Source organism: Aquila chrysaetos, chromosome 19, assembly GCF_900496995.4.
Source record: "Aquila chrysaetos chrysaetos chromosome 19, bAquChr1.4, whole genome shotgun sequence".
NCBI classification, from domain to species: Eukaryota; Metazoa; Chordata; class Aves; order Accipitriformes; family Accipitridae; genus Aquila; species Aquila chrysaetos.
In genome coordinates this window covers 27346506-27365618 of record NC_044022.1, presented here as the reverse complement: position 1 = coordinate 27365618, position 19113 = coordinate 27346506, and the positions used below count along the sequence as shown (strand labels likewise).

Genomic DNA, 19113 nt, shown 5'->3' with positions numbered 1-19113 from the left:
ACTGAGCTCCACAAGATGACAAAATGCCTTCAGAGCTGCACCTGTAATGAGGGCAAGAAATCAAGGTCCATCCGGGGCTTCACAATTCAGGAGCAGATCTTCAATACAATCAGTAGATCTTCAATACAGATCTTCATACAATCTCCAATCATCAGTAGGATGTGCTAAGACATGAACTTTTTTATCTTAATGGGTCATTTAATTAACTGGAAAGTGTCACTGTTGGAGGATGTTAATTTTAAAGATGAAAAAAAATGGCTTTTTGTATCAATCTTCCCTTCTCAACTCTTCAAGAGCTTATCAGAGTTGTTCATCAAATAACAGCGCTAGCAGCTGGTAGGCAACTGGAAAGGCATCACATGCCTTCCTGAAGTCTGTTCAGCACTGAATTTCAATGAGCCAGGACAGGAGGTTACTTCAAGCTCTAGAAAAGAAGTTTCTGAGTAGAACTTCAGAACAAGTCCATGGGAACTGTTGCTGTTGGTAGTTTTTGCCGTTTGTACAGTGGCTGAGGACCACAGCTGAACCTTGCTGGGGCTCAAGCATGAAGAAGTGAAGGCGTATTCCCCACTTCAGAGGAGAATTAGATCAATCCTCTGCCAAGAGGCCACACGTGGTCCAGGAATTCACCTCCTACTTCTTGAGCTCTCCCTCAGTGCCCTCTGCAGAGGACAAGCCCTCCCAGCTATACACCCTGCAGAAACATCACAAGCTGCTCTGGGTTAAGACTCAAGCTATGCTTAGTATACATGGTTTTGTGTTTCTTCCTATCTGGCTTTAGAGCATTAGTTGAACCTCCCAGGCACATCTACTTGTTTACATGGCTCTGCCCTCAGCAGCAGATCCCAAGGTCGTTCCCCACACAGCACATTCACAGCAGCCAGCATTTGGATCTCTGGTGTGACACCCAGTAGAGACCTCCCACCCTGGATGCTCTGATGCTTTGGGGGATGGACGGTGAGAAGGAATTGCCGTGTCCTTCTGGCTGTAGAAAAGAATAATCTTTTTCTTTGGGGTATGTCCAATCTGTAATGTAAAATTACACAAAGCTTTGTGAAACCAGCTGTGGATTAGAGCCAGTTCCTTGTAGGCAGAGGAGAAATGTACTTGATTCTATCTCTATGCCAAAAAAAAGCAGGTCACGTATCCGCATTACTGCCAGGGGAACATGACCAGTTTGGCACCATCACCTTGGTACTTCCTCAAGTGTTCGCCCTCCACATAGACACCAACTGATGTGATCGCACTCGAAGAAGAAAGCCTTTCGGACAATGCTCACGTGTGGGACAATTCCCTGAAAGCTGACATGAGCACACAGGTAAGAAATCAGGCTGCAGTCTGATAGCTATGTCGTACGGTTTCCAAAGACTCGGCTGTTTGCAAAAGTCTCCACAGCAGATTGACATCCTCGGGATCCTGGTGTTTGCACAGGTTGCTTGTCACACCACCCATGAGTGACCAGCACACGTACCTGGGGCCAGGCTCTGCTTTCAGAAAAGCTGCTGGGAACATAGCTGTCAGCTTATATGGCAGCCAAATTAAGGTTTGTCCTCCAAAATTACACTTAAAGCTAATGAAAAATAGTTACAGTCCAAGACTATCATGCTCTGTTGTTTGCTAAATCTGTCCTTAAAAAATATCTTACCGCCAAAAAACCCCCCTGGTTTGTCATTAACAGTCCTGAATGCTCTTTTCTTTCCTAGAAGATTCCTGTGTCTGCAGAGGACCTCTTTTGCAGCATGTTCTCCGATAAGCAGTTTTACTGGAACCACTGCAGTAATTTCTGTGAGTAGAGGTCACATCCCTGAGGCTACAGTACTTTGCCAAAGTGCCTAGAGTTCTGATACTTGTATTTAATACTCCAAAATTTATTTTTCTCATTCTTCCCGGGCAACGCTCCTGGATTTAGGTATCACCGTGCAGGCATGGAAGCAGGGACTTCTAGATATAGCTCAAAAAATTCAAGAGGGAATGTATAATTCCTCTGACTGCTTCCACTGTTTCAGCATGTTTTTTTCCCATCAAAAGCCAGAGTTGAACAACCTGCTCAGCCTTGATGACAAATTCTAAGTGTGCTGGATTACTTCACACTCCTTTAAGAGGCTCTTCTTCCCCTCTAAGCACAGATTTACACTGTAATTTTGGGTGGTGGGGATCCTGATGTACTTTCAGTATGAGTCAGACTGGGAGTAGAAACCACTGTACATTTCACTGGTCCTATATAATTAAATGTGGTAAATAAATAGGAAGTACCTATGTGAAATAAGACAACACACTCAAAACAAAGAGTGATCAGCGTCGAGTACAGAAGGAACACTCCCATCCATTTTGCTCAGTTAGATGTTTTGGTCCTTAAAGCAGCAAACTTCTGAGTGTAGGGAGGAAAGCTCTCACATGCCAACAGCGGCAAAACTAAATGGAGTCAAGTCTTCCCAGAAATTCAGAAACTATTTTTTTTAACCAGTAATGACTTTTACAGCAGAACAGGAACTGAAGAGACAAAACACAACATAAAAACAGGGCAGAAAAGAAACAAAACTGTGTGGGAGTACGTATGGCCACGCTCAACTACGCGTCAGTGTGGACTGGAGCCCACCTCAGAGCAGGAGATGCTGGTACTGGACGCTGTCACTTTGCTCAAGGGGCTTCGTTACCATGTTTCAGGATTGTAGTAACACAAGGGAGTTTTTACCACCCAGGCCTTTGTGTGGCACACCGCAAGTACAAATAACTAGCACGTCACTACCAAAGAGCAGGTCAAGTGAGCACACACACATCTTTATGTGTAGCCTGGTAACTGAATTCATTCACAAGCCAGGCACCCATTTGAGCTATTAAGACCAGCTGGCAGGTTTGCTACGGTCACTCAGGAAGGTGCTGACACTGGTGCACAGCAGCTAAAAAGAAAATCTTTCCTGAAATCTAAATGAAGAATAACCTTGCAGGAAAGACTTGACAGTTGCATGCTCCAACTGGGTGGATGCATAAAACTTACCTTTCTTGAAGGTCATGGAGAGACTGTTCAGCTCTGTGAAGTCCCTCGAGGTCTTTCATCATCTTCTTCATGTGCTCCTTTGAATAACGATTCTGGATGTAGGCAAACCAGCAGCCACCCACTCCGATGACAATGGACACCACCAGCATGAAGTCCTTCAGGTGGTTGTGACGAGTTACTGGAAGAGACCAGAGATACTATTGAATTTAAAAGAACATGACAATTAATTCCGCAATGCTTCGCCTGCACCAGAACTGGACATGAGACCTTAAGACAGTGTTAGAAGGAATTGTGGTTCAGGTTTCACAAAGGGAAAAGATAAGCTACCTTGACACTTAAGGGAAGAAAAAGACCCATGACAACATTTATTCAATCTGAATGGGGAAGCAAAAAAAAAAAAAAAAAAAGATGATGAAATTAAAAATCTTATCATTTTCCTGCAATTCAGGAGAGCCTCCGCACTGGAACCTCCAGAACAGCTGTGCTCTTTTAGGACAATACAGATAGCATTGAATATGAAGATATAAGAGCTAAGAAGAAAATAACTTTGTTGAAAAAAAATATGACTGTGATCATAGAGATGGGGCAGACCAAATTGTCAAGTTACAAAACTTCCCATCAGAATTACAACTCAATGTGGAAACCCCCTTTTTCAACAGTTAGCAAAAACACAGTTACTTAAAAAAAAGTGTGGATGCATGTGAGAGAACGAAAGTAAATACGTAGGGGGTTTAAGTGCTAAACAAAACCCAAAAACATGTGTCAAGCAGAATTTTTTACTGTTTACTGTTTAGCAAAACCTCAAACAAGTATGTACGGAGAAAGCTAAAAATGAGAAATAGCAGCTTATTCAAGCTAGCTGCCACTAAACGTTCAGTACCTACTGGTTTTCAACTAAAAGAAGGTAGATTCAGACTAGAAATAAGGAAGAAATGTTTTACGCTGAGGGTGGTGAAACACTGGCCCAGGTTGCCCAGAGAGGTGGTCGATGCCCCATCCCTGGACACATTCAAGGTCAGGTTGGACGGGGCTCTGAGCAACCTGATCTGGTTGAAGATGTCCCTGCCCATGGCAGGGGATTTAGACTAGATGACCTTGAAAGGTCCCTTCCAACCCAAATCTTTCTATGATTCTATGACCCTGCACATTACAACCCCCCAAGTACAACCTTCCACTTGCACTTCACACAGTACTGATTTCTTTTTGCTACCAGTACTACAGATTTTATCCTAGGCACACCAATTTCCTATCAAGGTCTACAGGTATCAGAGGGAAACACGCAATTCCCAGCAGCATGCGGTGTACTTGGCCACTCCATACAACACTGACACCACCAATAACCCAACACTGCTTCCCAGCACAGGCTCCCCTAAAACACACTGAAGTCCTGGAGGCTTTTACGTTAGCTTCACATAAACGTATAAAGAGAATTGTGAGCATGTGAGGGGGTGCTTATCTGCGAGCAAATGCTGTGCCAGCTCCAGCAGCCCCCAGCTGTTCCACTTGACCAGCTCCATGCAATGGTACCCGGATGGACAGGACTGACTGGACAATTTAGGTTGGCAGCTATGGGGGAAGTGGAATAGCCATTACCGGCACAACCAGAAAAACTCTTTGCTTCCCCTGAAGCAGGAGCAGGGGTTTTTTAAACACAGAAATGTACATATGCAACCTGCCCGCTCCCCTTGCTGCTGATCCTGAGAGCACAGAATGGCAGCCAGGTCATCTCAGGACTCAGAGGCGAGAGCAGCCAGAGAGCTGCCAGCAGGCTACAGCCACCAAAAGGCTCTTTCTTAGAGGAACTGCAAACTACGTGCTGTAACACAATCTCACAATTACTCAGCAATGCTATTTTCCCTAAATTGATCCAACATCTCTCCCTCTGTCCTGCACCTGGTCTGGACGACACCTCAACTCAGCATGCATAAGACGGGCTGCACCCAAAGCAGCACCCATTTTCACAAGAAAAACACTTTAACAAGGCGAGTCCTCGCTGCCGGATCCTCGCAGCAATACCTGCCTGCCCATGGGGCAAACGGGTCACGGTGACCTGGCAAGAACGAGCAGCACTCCCCAAAACGAGCTTCTTGCACATCAGGCTCATGATGAGCATGGCACAGAGGGGTACCCTGGGACCGGGAAGTCACAGCGGTGAGAAGAGTTTAAAATGGACAGGACGTCACTTTCCAAAATGAGTGGATGTGGAAAAGACAACCACCAGACATTTTAAAGATGACAAAAGTGTGAATAGCCTTCTTTCATATAGGCATTTTAAAATACTTTAAGGAAATGCCATAACCCACCACAGGCAAATAAATATCAGATGTATTTTGTAGGGGAGAGAACTGAAGCACAGAAGCAAGTGATGCTGTGCAGGGTGAGGCTGTGCAGGGACTGGATCTCTCCCCCTCCATCCATGGGCACCCGGCAGCTTTGGTGCAGGGCTGGAAACAGCTTTCCTGCAGGAGAAGCTGTTGCTGACACCAGAGGCAGCAGCCAGCATGGCCATGCTCTGCTTCCAGCTCTTTCACATCCTCCTTCATTCACATGCATGTGTTTTGTGTTTGAAGGTGGCATGACAAGAGCCCATGCCAGCTGGGCAGATGCCAGCTCCCACCACTGGGACCACGGGACAGAACCAGCCTGGGGTCTGGAGTGGCCACTGCACAGCTGAGTAAGTTCCCAGCTGGGAAAAGCTCGACTGCCATCTCTGCTTGGGTCCCTTCCTTTCTGTGCACCGCAGAAGAGCTTACATAAATGGACTCAGCATAAAATCCCACCTGGGCTGCAAGTTTCCCAACACCTTTCGTTTCAGGACTGTCAGGGGTTTTGTGAACATTTATGCAAGGCACTGCGATGCTGCACTTGCCGGATGATTTCCATCATGTCCCTGAGAAACCAGCTCCTTCATCTCACACAAAATCCTTCAGCTCTTTGTTTCCAGCAATGATGACACGCTGACTGCTTTCTCACAAACCGAGAAGCAACAAGATGACTGTGGTGCTCTCACTACAAGGAGTTTTCTCCAAAAAGCCTTTCCATCTTACTTGAAGTTTTAGAGACTTTAAAAACTTGATTACACCAAATTAGAAATGGATCTCTACCAACAAAATTTTTTACATAATTTTATTAATTTTAATAAGTACTTCCCTCACAGCATTATAATGTAGATAAAAGAGTCCCCCAGGGCCTTAAATTAATCTTTGCTACCTTAAAACACAGTTGAGAAACATGATTTCTTCCCCCCCCCCCCCCCCCAAAATAATCCTTCCCTCAAAATGACACACACATAGCAAATTTAGGGCTTTCGCTTCCCTTCCTTTTAATTTTTGCAATCATTTAAAGGCTTTTTCAATAGATTAAGATACATGATTTTTGTAATGCTTAGGTCTAAGCATCAGCTTTGCACAATGCAAGAGAGAATTCCTCAACTGGCCTTTTCAATTTGAAATTTGCATTTGTCACACACACCACAGTGAGAGCAAAGGCTCTGAAAGACCATGTTTGAAGTCTCTTACTGGGTTTATTGAACTATGGTAAAATCCCCAACTGGCAGTAAAGAAACAAAGAACTACACAGAGGCACAGCGGCTCCTTCACATGAAAAGGATTAAGATATGACCACTCTGTTCCCCAACAGTAAATTAATACATTCATTTCTAACTCGGATACACACCCTGCTCCACCCAGCACCTGTGTTCTCTCACTTTCGTGAGAAATCCTGAGATGTAAAACAAGAAGGCTGCACAGAACAGCGTAAGAATCCAATCGCTTTTCCCCAGGAAACTCAAGAACCAGGTAAATTTGCAAGAGGAACAGAGACTTCACCTTGTAAGAGGAGGTCTAAAGACATTTCTCAGGCTGTTGAGAGATAATTGGTGTCACGTCTCTTGTCAAAACCTCTAATAAAAAGTAAAAAAAAAAAAAAAAAAAAAAAAAAATTTACTTCCATTATTTGGAGGGATGAGGACTTTCACAGCTGAGGCAGCAACAATATTCATTGTACCCCCACATCTCTTGATGCCCTAGTGAAATCAAGTACAGGGATACAAGACATTTGCTTTAACTAATCCCCACGTTACCCCCCATGAATCTCTATTTCAGTCAAGACAGAAGATGCAGAAACTTAAGGTTACTGCTGGTATGCAAAATGTGATGAAGCAAAGATGAAAAAGTGGTAAAGGAGGATGCTGACGTGTTTTAATTAGGAGAAAAAGATTGCTGGATTTGATACAATTCGGTATTTGGGAGAAGGTGGGCTGGAAATATGTTTTTACATTCTCATGTATCTCCAATAAATTATATACTTGGGATTTCATAGCAAAGGGAGAGTGATAGCAGGGACTGTAAGAATATCTCCATCAAGCACAGACGATAGGTTAGATCAACATTTTCTTTTTCACATATTGAAGCTGCCATGTAACTGATACAGGGATTCCTTAACAATCTGGTTCCAAGCCACAGACAGAATATTCTGGTACTATCAAGAATAATACAAATACATAAGCAAAGATTTGGCCAAAATGAAATAATTCCTAGTCAAAGGCTTTAGATGAAGCATCGCATAAAGGCATGCGCAGCCTCAGTCTAAGGAATATATTGCCTTATGCCACAGTGGCAGACGTGAACTGGAGAAGACAGAAGCCTGCAAAACGCAGTAGAGCAAAGCAGAAGATTGCACTAAGCTAGACTCAAAATGTACAGATAGAAGAACAGATGTGTTACAATAGTAAGGGCATTAAACCTGTGATTAGGAAAAAGCCTTGTATTGGATCTTGGTTTTCTGATTTATTTATTCTTAAGCAAAGAACAGATGACGTGAGCCATAACTGGGAAAAGATGAGGCTTTTAAAGGTCAGTTTCCCCCCAGCAGCAGATGACAGATACAACGCATGGAGCTCATTACCAGTGACACCCACTGCCTGCAGTGATCTTTATCGCGTCAAAGTGCCAGAATCTGACCCCGGTTACGGCACCAGACTCCATCCCATGACTCTTTCTGGTCACAAGCCATCTTTGGTTTCTCTGTAGCTCTTGCTCTGCTGCGAGTGAAATCAGTCTGAAAGTGCGTTAGTCTAATGGGGCCACCCTCACTAGCAGAAAATTGATTTCTGGAGTGACTCAAGTGGGCTGCTGCCATCTGCGGCTGGTAGGAATTGCTCGGGTTGACTGAGAGCCAGAAATGAGGAATACACATAAGACAGCACAAGAAACGGATGTAAAGCAGCCCAGTATCCTAGCTTTACAGAAATACACTGATGCGACGTTATGGACATTCTGCATATAGAAATCTGAGATCTTCTGCAGCAGACAGACTGCCCGAAGAACAAAGGGAAAACCCACAAACGCAACACACACATCTTCAGTGAGGCTGGCGTCTTTCTGTAGCTGCATTTAGGTGTTAAGGCAAAAGGCTGCACCCAAGAAGCCAGCATGGTACCCGAGGTGGTGGCCCCTGCAGAGCTCTCGAGGGGCACAGGCAGGCAGGGACTGAGTGTTCACCCCGAGAGCATCACAGCTGCTGAGTCAGGGTATAAACAGACTTCCCCACTACATCTGAGCAATGTTTTCCAGTTAACATATGATAGACATACAAACCCTGGATGATGCAGTGCATCTTGCTGTGCTTTCAATACAAAGTGTGGCTATGAAAAGAGATGCCACCCAGGAGAAATATGAGGAAGCCCAGGGACTCCTCCGTGCCGTGGGCTGGCCAGTTAAATGACATCCCGCTTCACTGTTTGTCACTTATTTCCGACTGGAGCCTCCAGCTGAAGCAGACTGGCATCTCAGCATGCTCTCCTGCATAAGCCTCCCACTATCCTCCCTCTGCCTGCATTTTTCTCCCTAGGTATGGACTGATGATTAAAAGCACTTACATTACTACCTGCAAACCAGCACTCGCAAGCAGGCGTGTTGCATGTGAAACGTGAATATCCTGTGAAGGCAATTTAAGCTACTACTCAATCCTGTCTCTGTACCAGGCTCGGGGGTGAACACGGCTGGTCACTCCAGCTCAGCTCTGGCACCAGCAGCAACAACTTATTACAGTACTCACATTGCTTAGGTCACCTCTCCCCAACCTCACGCTGCTTGGCTCCGTTTTTTTTTTTTTCTTCCTGACCAACTTTTTAGGCCGTGTTAAACTTCAGACTGATGATGAACAGCACACTGTTGTAAGGCTGGACCAAGTGCAACTGGTGCAGAGCAGCAGCAGGTTAATTGCTGGCTGGGTACGGGAGCTGCTCCTGTTCTCCAGGAGCAGTGTGGGAGCAGCTGTGTGGCTGCCAGGGAAACCTCCTCTTTAGTTTAACCTGCAGTTCTTGAAGCTAAGGAATAATCACTTCCTATTTGTCAGAAACAGATGAATAGGGTTTCAGCAGAAATTGCTTAAATAAAAATCATGGCTTAGCAATACTGCTACACCTTATGAAGAAGTGTGTGACTTTTTTACCTTAGGACAATAAAATACTTTTTTTTTTTAAGTGCGACATTTACCTCTGAAATTTTATAGACTGAACATAATCTACTGCTGAAAAATAATCAATGCCACCTGTCACTTTAAGAGTTTAATCAATAAGCACCGATGCATCTCAGCTATTGCCCTCCCCAGCCCACCAGCACTTGATTGCCATATTAATAGCTTTAATGTAAACAAACAATGCAAACATGTAATCCCAGCTCCGGGAGGAAATCCTGCATGCTGTGCGGGGGATGTAATGGCTGTTTGCACTGCTGAAACACAAATACTGCAGCAATCTCTTAGATGCACAAATGTAAGAAAGAGGAGAAATAGCATCGTTGTTCAAGATAAGCTCTCCTGCAAACTCAGACCCCTTTCAGACATTGGTGCCAGCGAGCTTTTCCAGGAGCTACATTTTTTTCAGAAGTAGATGAAATAGTTTGGCACCACCTTGAAACCCGACTCTGACTGTTTCTCAGGGAGGCAAGCTGCTCCGGATAAAATCCAGGTAGCACCTCTCCCCTCCACTGGTTGACCGTTCCGGTCTCAGCCCTTTCTGCGAACCCTTTTACTGCGACTTGGCAGCATTTTCCCAGCAGAGATAGGTCCTGCAGCCAGCCCAGATGCACAGCAGCCCGGGCCAGGAGCTCTGCGCTCCGCAGCGGCTCTGCAGCAAGCAGGAGGGCAGCTGGGGCAGGATCAGAGACCGGCAGCATCCTCCCTCCTGCAGCACCCCAAACCCAGCAGCACAAAGGAAACCCAACTCACCTGCCCAGCCATCCTGGAGCCAAACTGGCAAAGCCAGTACTGGGAGGCACCGCTGGACAGAAAGACGGTACATAGCGGGTACAGGGAGCTCCCCTGTGCGAGGGATGACCAAAGTGGTGTCAGGAGGAGGGGGAGGCTCACCAGGGTCACTGATTGTGATAGGATGAGGGGTAATGGTTTTAAACTGAAAGAGGGTAGATTTAGATCAGATGTAAGGAGGAAGTTCTTCACTGTGAGGGGTGGTGAGGCACTGGCACAAGTTGCCCAGAGAAGTTGTGGCTGCCCCATCCCTGGAAGTGTGCAAGGCCAGGTTGGATGGGGCTTTGAGCAACCTGCTCTAGTGGGAGGTGTCCCTGCCCGTGGCAGGGGGGTTGGACTAGATGACCTTGAAAGGTCCCTTCCAACCCAATCCATTCTATGATTCTATGATCACAGCCAAAATATGTGTGTCACATCAGCAGAGCTGGGGCCAACAGGGAAGGGCACCTGGGGGCAGGCTGCTTGCTTGGGAGGTGGAAACCTAAAGACATTAAGGTAAAGCACACCGTGGGATGGGGGTGGCTCAGGACGGGGGGAGCTGCCCAGCAGCCCTGCACTGGATCTGCATGGAGGAGGGACAGTGCTGCTGTTCCCCTGACCGCAATGGAGGGGCTTCCACCCCCGGGGGGAGAGGGACAGGACCTTTCTCCAAACATTCAGCAGACATCCAAGCACCGTCTCCCCTTATCTCCGCCAACACTGCCATGCGATCCGTCAGCTAACGCGCCGCAGAAGAGTTCAATCATTCTTTGAAAACATTCATTCGTAAATTCAACACTAAAGAAATAAACAAGATTAATATTGGCCCTGTTTCCCATTCCGGATGGATTACCACAACATCCTCTTCTAAGGAGCAGATCCTGGCAAGTTGCTGCAGATAACGTAATACTGAATCCCTTTTGTTTCATGTTTTGAGACGACTTCTAGGCTGACTTATTCAGATGGTTTGTTTTCCACCCACCCACAGCTATTACAGCTTTTCTCTCTTTTACCGTTTCCTCCACCTTTGCCACTACCTGCTTTGCCCAGCACGCTGCCAGCACAGCTGCCTCCCCAGCCGCGCAGCATTATGCCCTAAGCTAAGGCAAGTTTAGGTGTTGCACAGAGAAATACCTGCCAGCCCCACCTCGAGCTGATTCATCTCCTACTCCCGTTCCCAGTGTCAACCGTTCTCAGCTCCACCACGCAAGCACTTGACAAACATCCTTCCTCTTTAGTGGCTTTTGCTCAAGACAAGCGGATAAGGAAACTCTAAGGAAAACTTAGCTTGGCTGTAAATGTAGTCTTTTTGCTTCCTAGAACTTTTCTTTGTAAGATACAGGTTGACCAGAAGAATTCAAGTCTTTCCTGGGAAGGAATGTATGGGTAACAAAGGCTAAATTCAGCCAAGCTGGCTTCTCTCTGCAGCTCTTCTCCGAAGAGAAGCGAAGGGTTCCCCAGACCACGGGAGTAATTTGGCTGCTTTGAGCAAAGAACTTGCCTCTTCCCAACTGCAACCAGAGTCAGGGCTCCCATCTCTAATGTACACCTTGGTCACTCCCTCTAAGTGATTCAAAGAATGGTAAATAAAAATCCAATTAATCTGAAACTTATTCTACCCACTGTTTGCATGCTTTCCTACATTGTGAAAGCTCTTGGGATATTTTAGATTCAGCCCGCAGTACTGAGCACGTCACCTCGCAGAGCAGACAGGCTGCAGGATGAAGTGTCCTGCACTTGCCAAATGGACTTTGGAAAGATAAAGAGGAGGGGAAAAAGAACAAAAGAAGAAGTACAGCTGTTATGTTTTGCACTAAAATTCACAAAAACCAGTATTTGCCACAAACTACTGATTATTTTTCCACAAATGTAGCTCTCAGTACTATTAACCTACTAAAAAATGAACAGCATAAAGCATGTTCATTAGCAAGTAAGTGGGTTTCCCTGAGAGGCATTTCACAAAGTCCCTTTCAAGAACACATACTGTTTTGCTGAGCACAATGCCACCCCCTATGCACGCCAAGCCACCCCAAAACAAACCAACCAACCCCATATTTCTGAAATAGCTAATAGAAGTGCCTGGAATTTGGCAAATGAATGACTATAGTTTCAAGACAGCTTAAATTGTGTTTTAGTGAAAACCTTGGATGAGTCCCAAAAGTGCAGAGCAAGGTGACTGCTCTCACGCCGAGGAGAATGCAAGGACGGCCATTATCTTTGTGCCAGCCGTTTCACACATTAACGCTGCCATGACACAAACATTTAGCATTGGATGCAACATGTCTCCTGGGCACAATTAATATCTCTTATTTCCTTCCAAGTGCCAACGCAACTGAAAGGATTCATTCAAATCCCGGTTACTGCATCTACTGCATAGACTGGGAAACGAGGTCATAGCAGAGTGATGCACCTACAGTCACACCTGTGAGCCTGGCCCACGCACTGCACGCTCCCAGCCCGATATATCCAAACACCCAAATTATCTTTCCAATACTTGGTCTAGGCACACCACATACCGATGGTACAGCTCCATCAAACACCCTAGGTGCAGGAACCGCGCTTGGTTTGATCTACGTGGCGTACATCACTGCCACGCATGACCACGAGTGTCGGATAGGCACTACCAACATATCAGTCTATAAAAGACAGGAGAACTCTGTAAATCACTGTAAATCACTCAGGATTTGTCAGCATGAGGAAGCAGATTGAACCATTGCTTCTGTGTTCAGGAGCCGGCGAGAATAACTGCTGCAAGACAAGTCACTTTCTCCAGGGTAATGAGTGCCCTTCCAAGGCAGAAGAGTAGGAAACACTGCAAGTAATGACAGGAGAGGCGTTCGGTATAAAACACCTTTTCTAGGATAGTTCTCGTTAAGCACAGAATAGCTAAAGTGGGCTGCCCTGCCCTGCGGCAGTTAATTCTTGCCAGCCCCAGGCTCCCTGCATGGTGCAGGTCAGAAGAACCGGGGGACGTTCAGGTCTCCTACCTGCTGCTGCAATCACTGTCCAAAGACCTACGTCAAGCAGAAAAAGACAGCATTTTTCACGTGTAACATCTGCCTGTCGCCGCCGCTGCCTGCGCAAGGAGGGACGGGATCAGTCTCTCCCATCGCGGCTGGCATCGTTTTTCCCTCTGACCGCCCGCCAAGGCTTGTGCTCCTACAGAGCATACTGGCTGCCAGTGGGGTGACCCTTCGGGGTGTTGTATCACCAAGGCAACACAAGATAATCTTTCTACTCTCAATTTTCTTGCTGCTTTTTAACTTGTCGTACCAGAACTTCGTGTTATTTTAGCTATTTAGCCTCTGTATCTAACGCCCTGTGACAGAGGCCAACTGTACAGCAAGGCACTGGAGCAGAGGTTTTATAGCCGAAGCTCAGATTGTTTGTGTCCAGTTTATTGCAACTTAAATCACGCTGCATTTCTCCCTCGCCTGCAGACAGGCTGGCACAGCCTGTTCTCCCTGCTTGCGTGTGGCCTCTTCTGCTCTGCTGCGCCTGTACCGCTTCACCCCTTCGCTCCCAGCACCAGCAACCGTGACCGGGCAAACCTGGGGGTATGTTACATTTGCAAAAGCTGCAGAAAAAAGCAACATACATGAAGGAAAATCGATTTCCATGCTCTGTTTTGTCTTTTCTTTTTTGGGGAAAGAAGGAAGAATGGACACAATTTCACCAAAGACAGTAGTTGTTATGCATTGGCTGCAAGACTATTCATGTCACATCAGGTGTGCAGCACTGCCTTTGTTTTACATTTTAAAGCAGCAAGGTAAAAAGCTGTACAATACTAAAAACTAACAGTAACCGCAGGTATCCTAAGCAAGAGAGTGCCACCATGAAAGATACAAATTCAAAGCCTCAATTTTTAAACAAAAAGTTTCACAAAGTCTTACTTTGGGAATAGAACCAGGATGGACTATTAGAAAATGAGCAATTTTACAGCATCTTATAAAAGCATTGCTATAATTAGAGAAAAATCTACACACTTGGCAAATTCTATACTGGTTATTTACATTCAAGTTGAAATATCAGAAAAAACACACATTGGAATTACTAATTTTTTAATTTCCCTATGTGAATTAATTGGATCAGTTACGCCTCCTTCCTTGTTCAGTAGCAGACGTTTTCAGACACAAGACAAGGAAGAACCACCACCTCAGGGTAGAACTGTGGGACAGGCACCGTTCCCTCTAAAGTCAACCTGGTGGCAGCTGCTGTAAGCATGACAGCAAAAAACAAAATACAAAAATGCCTCTGTTTTTTAAAAACCCAAATGAAGCTAACAGCTCAATAAATTCCCCTGATGGCACCTATAATTTTTCTCTCTATCGATATCAAGCCCTAGTCCTTTCTTGAGTACTTAACACACTTTTTTGTTTGTTAGTGGACCCACAAGATAATTATGGAAAGAAACTTTTATAAATGTGCTGATTTTCACCAGTAATAGGATGCCGTAAGACCAGCCAGATTTCTCTGTTGCCCTGCTCCGTGGCTTCTCAGCTTCAGAGCTATTGCTCCTTAAAAGGTACCCAAACCTAAAGCCCCAGCTTATTGACCAGGTGCTGCTGGCACACGGACTGAGAAAACTGTACGACAACACTAAGAGATCCTATGAAGTCTATTAATGGGACAGAGCTGCTTTTCTGTTTAGGTGCAGGTAATCTAAACACAATTCAGCTAACTGTAAATACTTAAAGTGGATGTTAAATGTCACAGCGATAAATTTATCTAGTATTTGGTTAAGAAATTCTGTTGCATTAAACAAATAATGATTCAATGGATCTAGAAATACTTGTCAAATATGCTTTTAATTATAATAAAGGGAAACAAATCAGCTATATTGGAAGCTATACTGAAGGAAGCGTGGCTTCATCCACCCTGGAGAGTGGACACCAAGGAATAAATGCTTAATGAAAAGCAAAAAAGGTCAGTTTGTTCAGAAACCTCCAAGTGCTACCTGCTGTCTGGGAAACGTCTCCTTTTCCAGGCACCCAGTCCTTGCACTTCTGTTAATCCCCGCACACATATTCAATAAAGAAAGGGTAAAGCTCAGGATGACAGCTAATGATGACCGCAAATGAGAAGGGCTGGGGGATCAGCAGAGACCCTGACCCACAGCGCTGCAGGACCCACGCAGACAGCTCAGTATGGTACGGGAGGCACCAGGGTGCACCAAAACCAGGGTGACGGGTGTCAGGGTGCCCAGCTGGTCCCCAGGGGGCTGAGGCCGAGAGGTGCAGCACTCTCCAGTGCTGGGCAAGCTCCCCCCAGCAGAGCCCAGGGCAGGTACTAGTCGGGCAGCAGCTTGGCAAACCACTGTGGCTTGTGCCCAGCCGTGAAACAAATTACATCTAGTGGACTTCTGTCCTGGGAAGTGGAGCTACGGGAACCTCTCCTGAAATCTCACAGCAACATACAGATCCCACTTCGTTGACCTTTGGAGAGATGACCAGGAGAAGTCACTGGGATCGACAACTCGGTGCACAGCATTTTGTCTGTCTTTGAACCCCAAATGGTACCACAGTGGTGCCTTGAACCATCTGTGAGGAGACATATGTCTCAGTCTCCATCACTTGAGAGTTACAAAGAATAAAATTGTAAATGCACGTTTCATCAAAAATATCTATTGTTTTTAATTTTACTGCTTGTTTTCTTAAAATTCCCCTCCCCTGCTTCACCTGAAGTTGTGGTATTTTGTACCAGATAAATTCCTGAACCACAGGACCAGGACACCAAAGGGACACAGACACAGAAGAAGCAATCGCTTCATCTTGCATAGGTTATAATTTTACCATACTCCTTTGCACTTGGTTTAATTACAGAGCTCCAACCTTTCAAGTGTGCCAACCTGTTTGAAGAAGGAAATGGCACGTCTGGAGTATGGCATAGGAAATCAGACCTCATGAGATTACAGGAGTCTACTGATCAGCAAGGAAACTGGCCAGGTGCCCCACTCAACTACCCGATGCTTGCTGAAGCCTCTGCAATAAATTACAGGAGACATCAAAGAACAAGCTCTCTAGCCCCGGGATGGAGAAAAGCTTCACCCAGCTTCATGCGGCAGTGAGGAACCATACCTTGGTGCGTGTGCTCTAATCCCCACCGACAATGAGATGTCTCTGGTTTTATTATGAGTCTGCAGGAAGCAGTCATGGGGCTCCAATATAGGCTGGTTTTATTTTAATGCTTTTATACCTGTGGTGAATAGAAAGTAGCTTCAAGAGAGAAGAAAAACCCTTGTCAAGAGAGAAATCCTGCACCTGTGCACCAATTACACTGCCAGCAGCTTCACTCTCTCAAGAGCAAAGATCGCAGGGGACCACCTCCACTGACCATCTGAAAAGAACCATAACAGGAACGTATCTGAAACCACTAAATCTGTGGCTGTGCAAATGCTGCTCCTGCAGCTTAAAAGGTCACCAAGTACTTCCCGATTGCTAATGGCTGTTAAAAACTGCTGTTTCGCAATCCATTCCTTAAGGAATCGGGTTTAGATAAACTACTTCTCACCATACACTGCAGTATGAACTGGAGACAAATCCATTCACTTAACCAGCAAATAGCAAATATTACCCTCTAAAAAGTGTAAACTCTCTACTTCAGCTAAAAATTTAAAGCTTATTTCCTCTATTCACATACCCAATATGTACGCAGATTACAAAATCTGTAACAAACCCTTACTGATCTGAAATAACCCGATCAGGACGGTTCACTGCACGCTTTCATCTGCCTGACCAGAGGAGGTTCATGTTCCAGTGCCACAACAGCCATGTGGCAAAATGGAGTACCTCAAACACGGAGAATGGCTGTTAATCTCAAACCATTACAAGTAATTTACTTTGCTATTTACAGAGCATCCAAGAACCGCCTGAAGAATTCCCCCCTCCAAGCACAGGAGTTACTGGGCTCAAGCCTTTGTCGGGCGAGCAGCAACAGCAGGCACTCGCCCGATGTCTTTGCCACCCCTGTGCAATGCCACTGACTGACCGAAAAGCTTCACCTTGTAACACAAGCCAAGTATAAATAAAAAAAGCAAACTGTGCCTGAATGAACATATGCTTTTTAATAATTGGAAGCAAAGATGGCTGATTGTATAACCTAGGCTTCTAATTCATTCAGCTTATACCTCTCCCAAGCCTCATAAATTTCACTTGGTTTAGTCTGCACAGACAGTTTTCCCAGGATTTGCCTCACTTCACCATTTCTCAGGAACTTGCACACAGACTGAAAACAAGAAAAGACTGCATTAATAGTTGGACTTAAAAAAAAAAAATTGAAGAAATAATGCAAGCGCCTTATCACTTCCCAGTGGCCAAGTGCTGGGCAGCCCAGAGAGGGAAGGCTGGAAAAAGGCGAAAAACCTGAACTTCTCCATTAGATTGTTAGCATGTCCCGCAGAGTGAAGGTACATCCTACCTGCTATTCCAGCAGTGGACAGTAGCAGATGCTTAAAAAAAACACATAAAGAACAGAGGAAGCACAAAGTGGTATTTTTGATGGTGTAAACCTCCAGCTGCCAGCAATCAAAGCTGGGGGAGTTCCTGGGCCAGAATTTGTGCCCAGACTATTGCATTTGCACTATGGTAAGGAAGTATCCCCTTGCATTCATTTTAAACCTCCTGCACAGAGGACACATGACGACTAAAAGGGAAAGGAGGAGTACTGTGTAAGAGGGCTGAAATCGTGTACCGGCAACACAGTCTGCCATAAAAAACCATCTTGTCTGCATGATGCCAAGCAGAAACAGGCCCTGATCAAGCAAGGTTTCTGTTCACCTCACAAAAGCACCTAAAGCTCATGAGAAAGACATGAGTAAGAGGGAGAGAGACAAAAGTACCTTTAATAGACAGTAGACATGAGCCAGATGGAACGCATGCAAAAGGAGCACCCCAGGCAGTGCCAAGATAAGCATCAGAGGGCTTCGAGATCGAGCCAACAGACGCCTATAATCAGCATCAAAGGAACCCAGTCCCTCATTCTCATCCATCCTAAATGCCTTCCCATCTAGCCTATTGCTATTGCCCTCATCCAGAGGCAGGTAATCTGCAGCCTGAGTCACCACTGAGCTCCAGGTCCCCAGCAGCAGGGTGGCTGCCCTCCAACACATCCCCTTCGGGGCAGCTGCAAACCTCACCACACAGTCAGCACCACAACGAGCAGAAAGGACAGCAAGGTTTTACTCCACAGACACGGGAGATCCCAGCAGGACAATGGGTCCACAGCCCCGCGAGCAGAGATGGAAATGCAAGCCCAACAGGCAGGATGCCTCCGGGCTACAGAGCTGCTCCAATAAATCCAGAGGCAGCCTGTTCCTGTTTCAGGGGAATTGTACCAGAGATGATTTGCCTAGGTGAGCCTGTGTAGGGCAGAGTTTGGTTCACACAGATCTATCTTTGCTGTTCAGTACTGAGCAGACACAGACCCTCTTGATGAACGGCCAAATGACTTTGAATTTTGGTACTTACAGAGAGGAGGCCCAAAAAGCACCGTGTCCAGAGCTTTCAGCTGCAGCTTCTGCCTGTGGCTTCGATCTGTCATTTTCAGAACACTTCCCATCATGGTAGCGTTGTTCACTGCTAGCCTGTAAAAAAAAAGAAATAATTCATAAAAAAAAAATAAGTAGTTGTGGTCATATCCATCTGGATTAATAACTGACAAAAAATTAGTAACATGGAGACTACAGGAGGAGAAATGCAATGAGCAGGACCTGAAATCTCTCTGCTTAGGCTATCAGGACAAAAGAAATCCCTCAAATATTGTCATCTCTGATATAGGATATCTCTATGAAAGAGTTAAGCAGCAGTGTCTTTGGCTTTACTCTGAGAGAGAAGGACAAACCAAGGCCACGCCTATTTCATTAATCCTGACAA

At 45.6% G+C, this 19113-nt stretch overlaps 1 protein-coding gene across 14 annotated transcripts in view; it reads right to left on the bottom strand.

The window, feature by feature from the left end:
- Positions 1-19113, bottom strand: part of STIM1 (stromal interaction molecule 1) — a 104229-nt gene that overhangs the window by 26902 nt on the left and 58214 nt on the right. For all 14 annotated transcript variants that reach the window (XM_030042720.1, XM_030042721.2, XM_041118435.1 and 11 more), the window contains 2 exons: positions 18709-18824; positions 2996-3173 (listed from right to left, as the gene is read on the bottom strand). In XM_030042720.1, coding sequence (XP_029898580.1) covers positions 2996-3173; positions 18709-18824 — 294 coding nt within the window. The remainder of the gene's footprint in view (positions 1-2995; positions 3174-18708; positions 18825-19113) is intronic.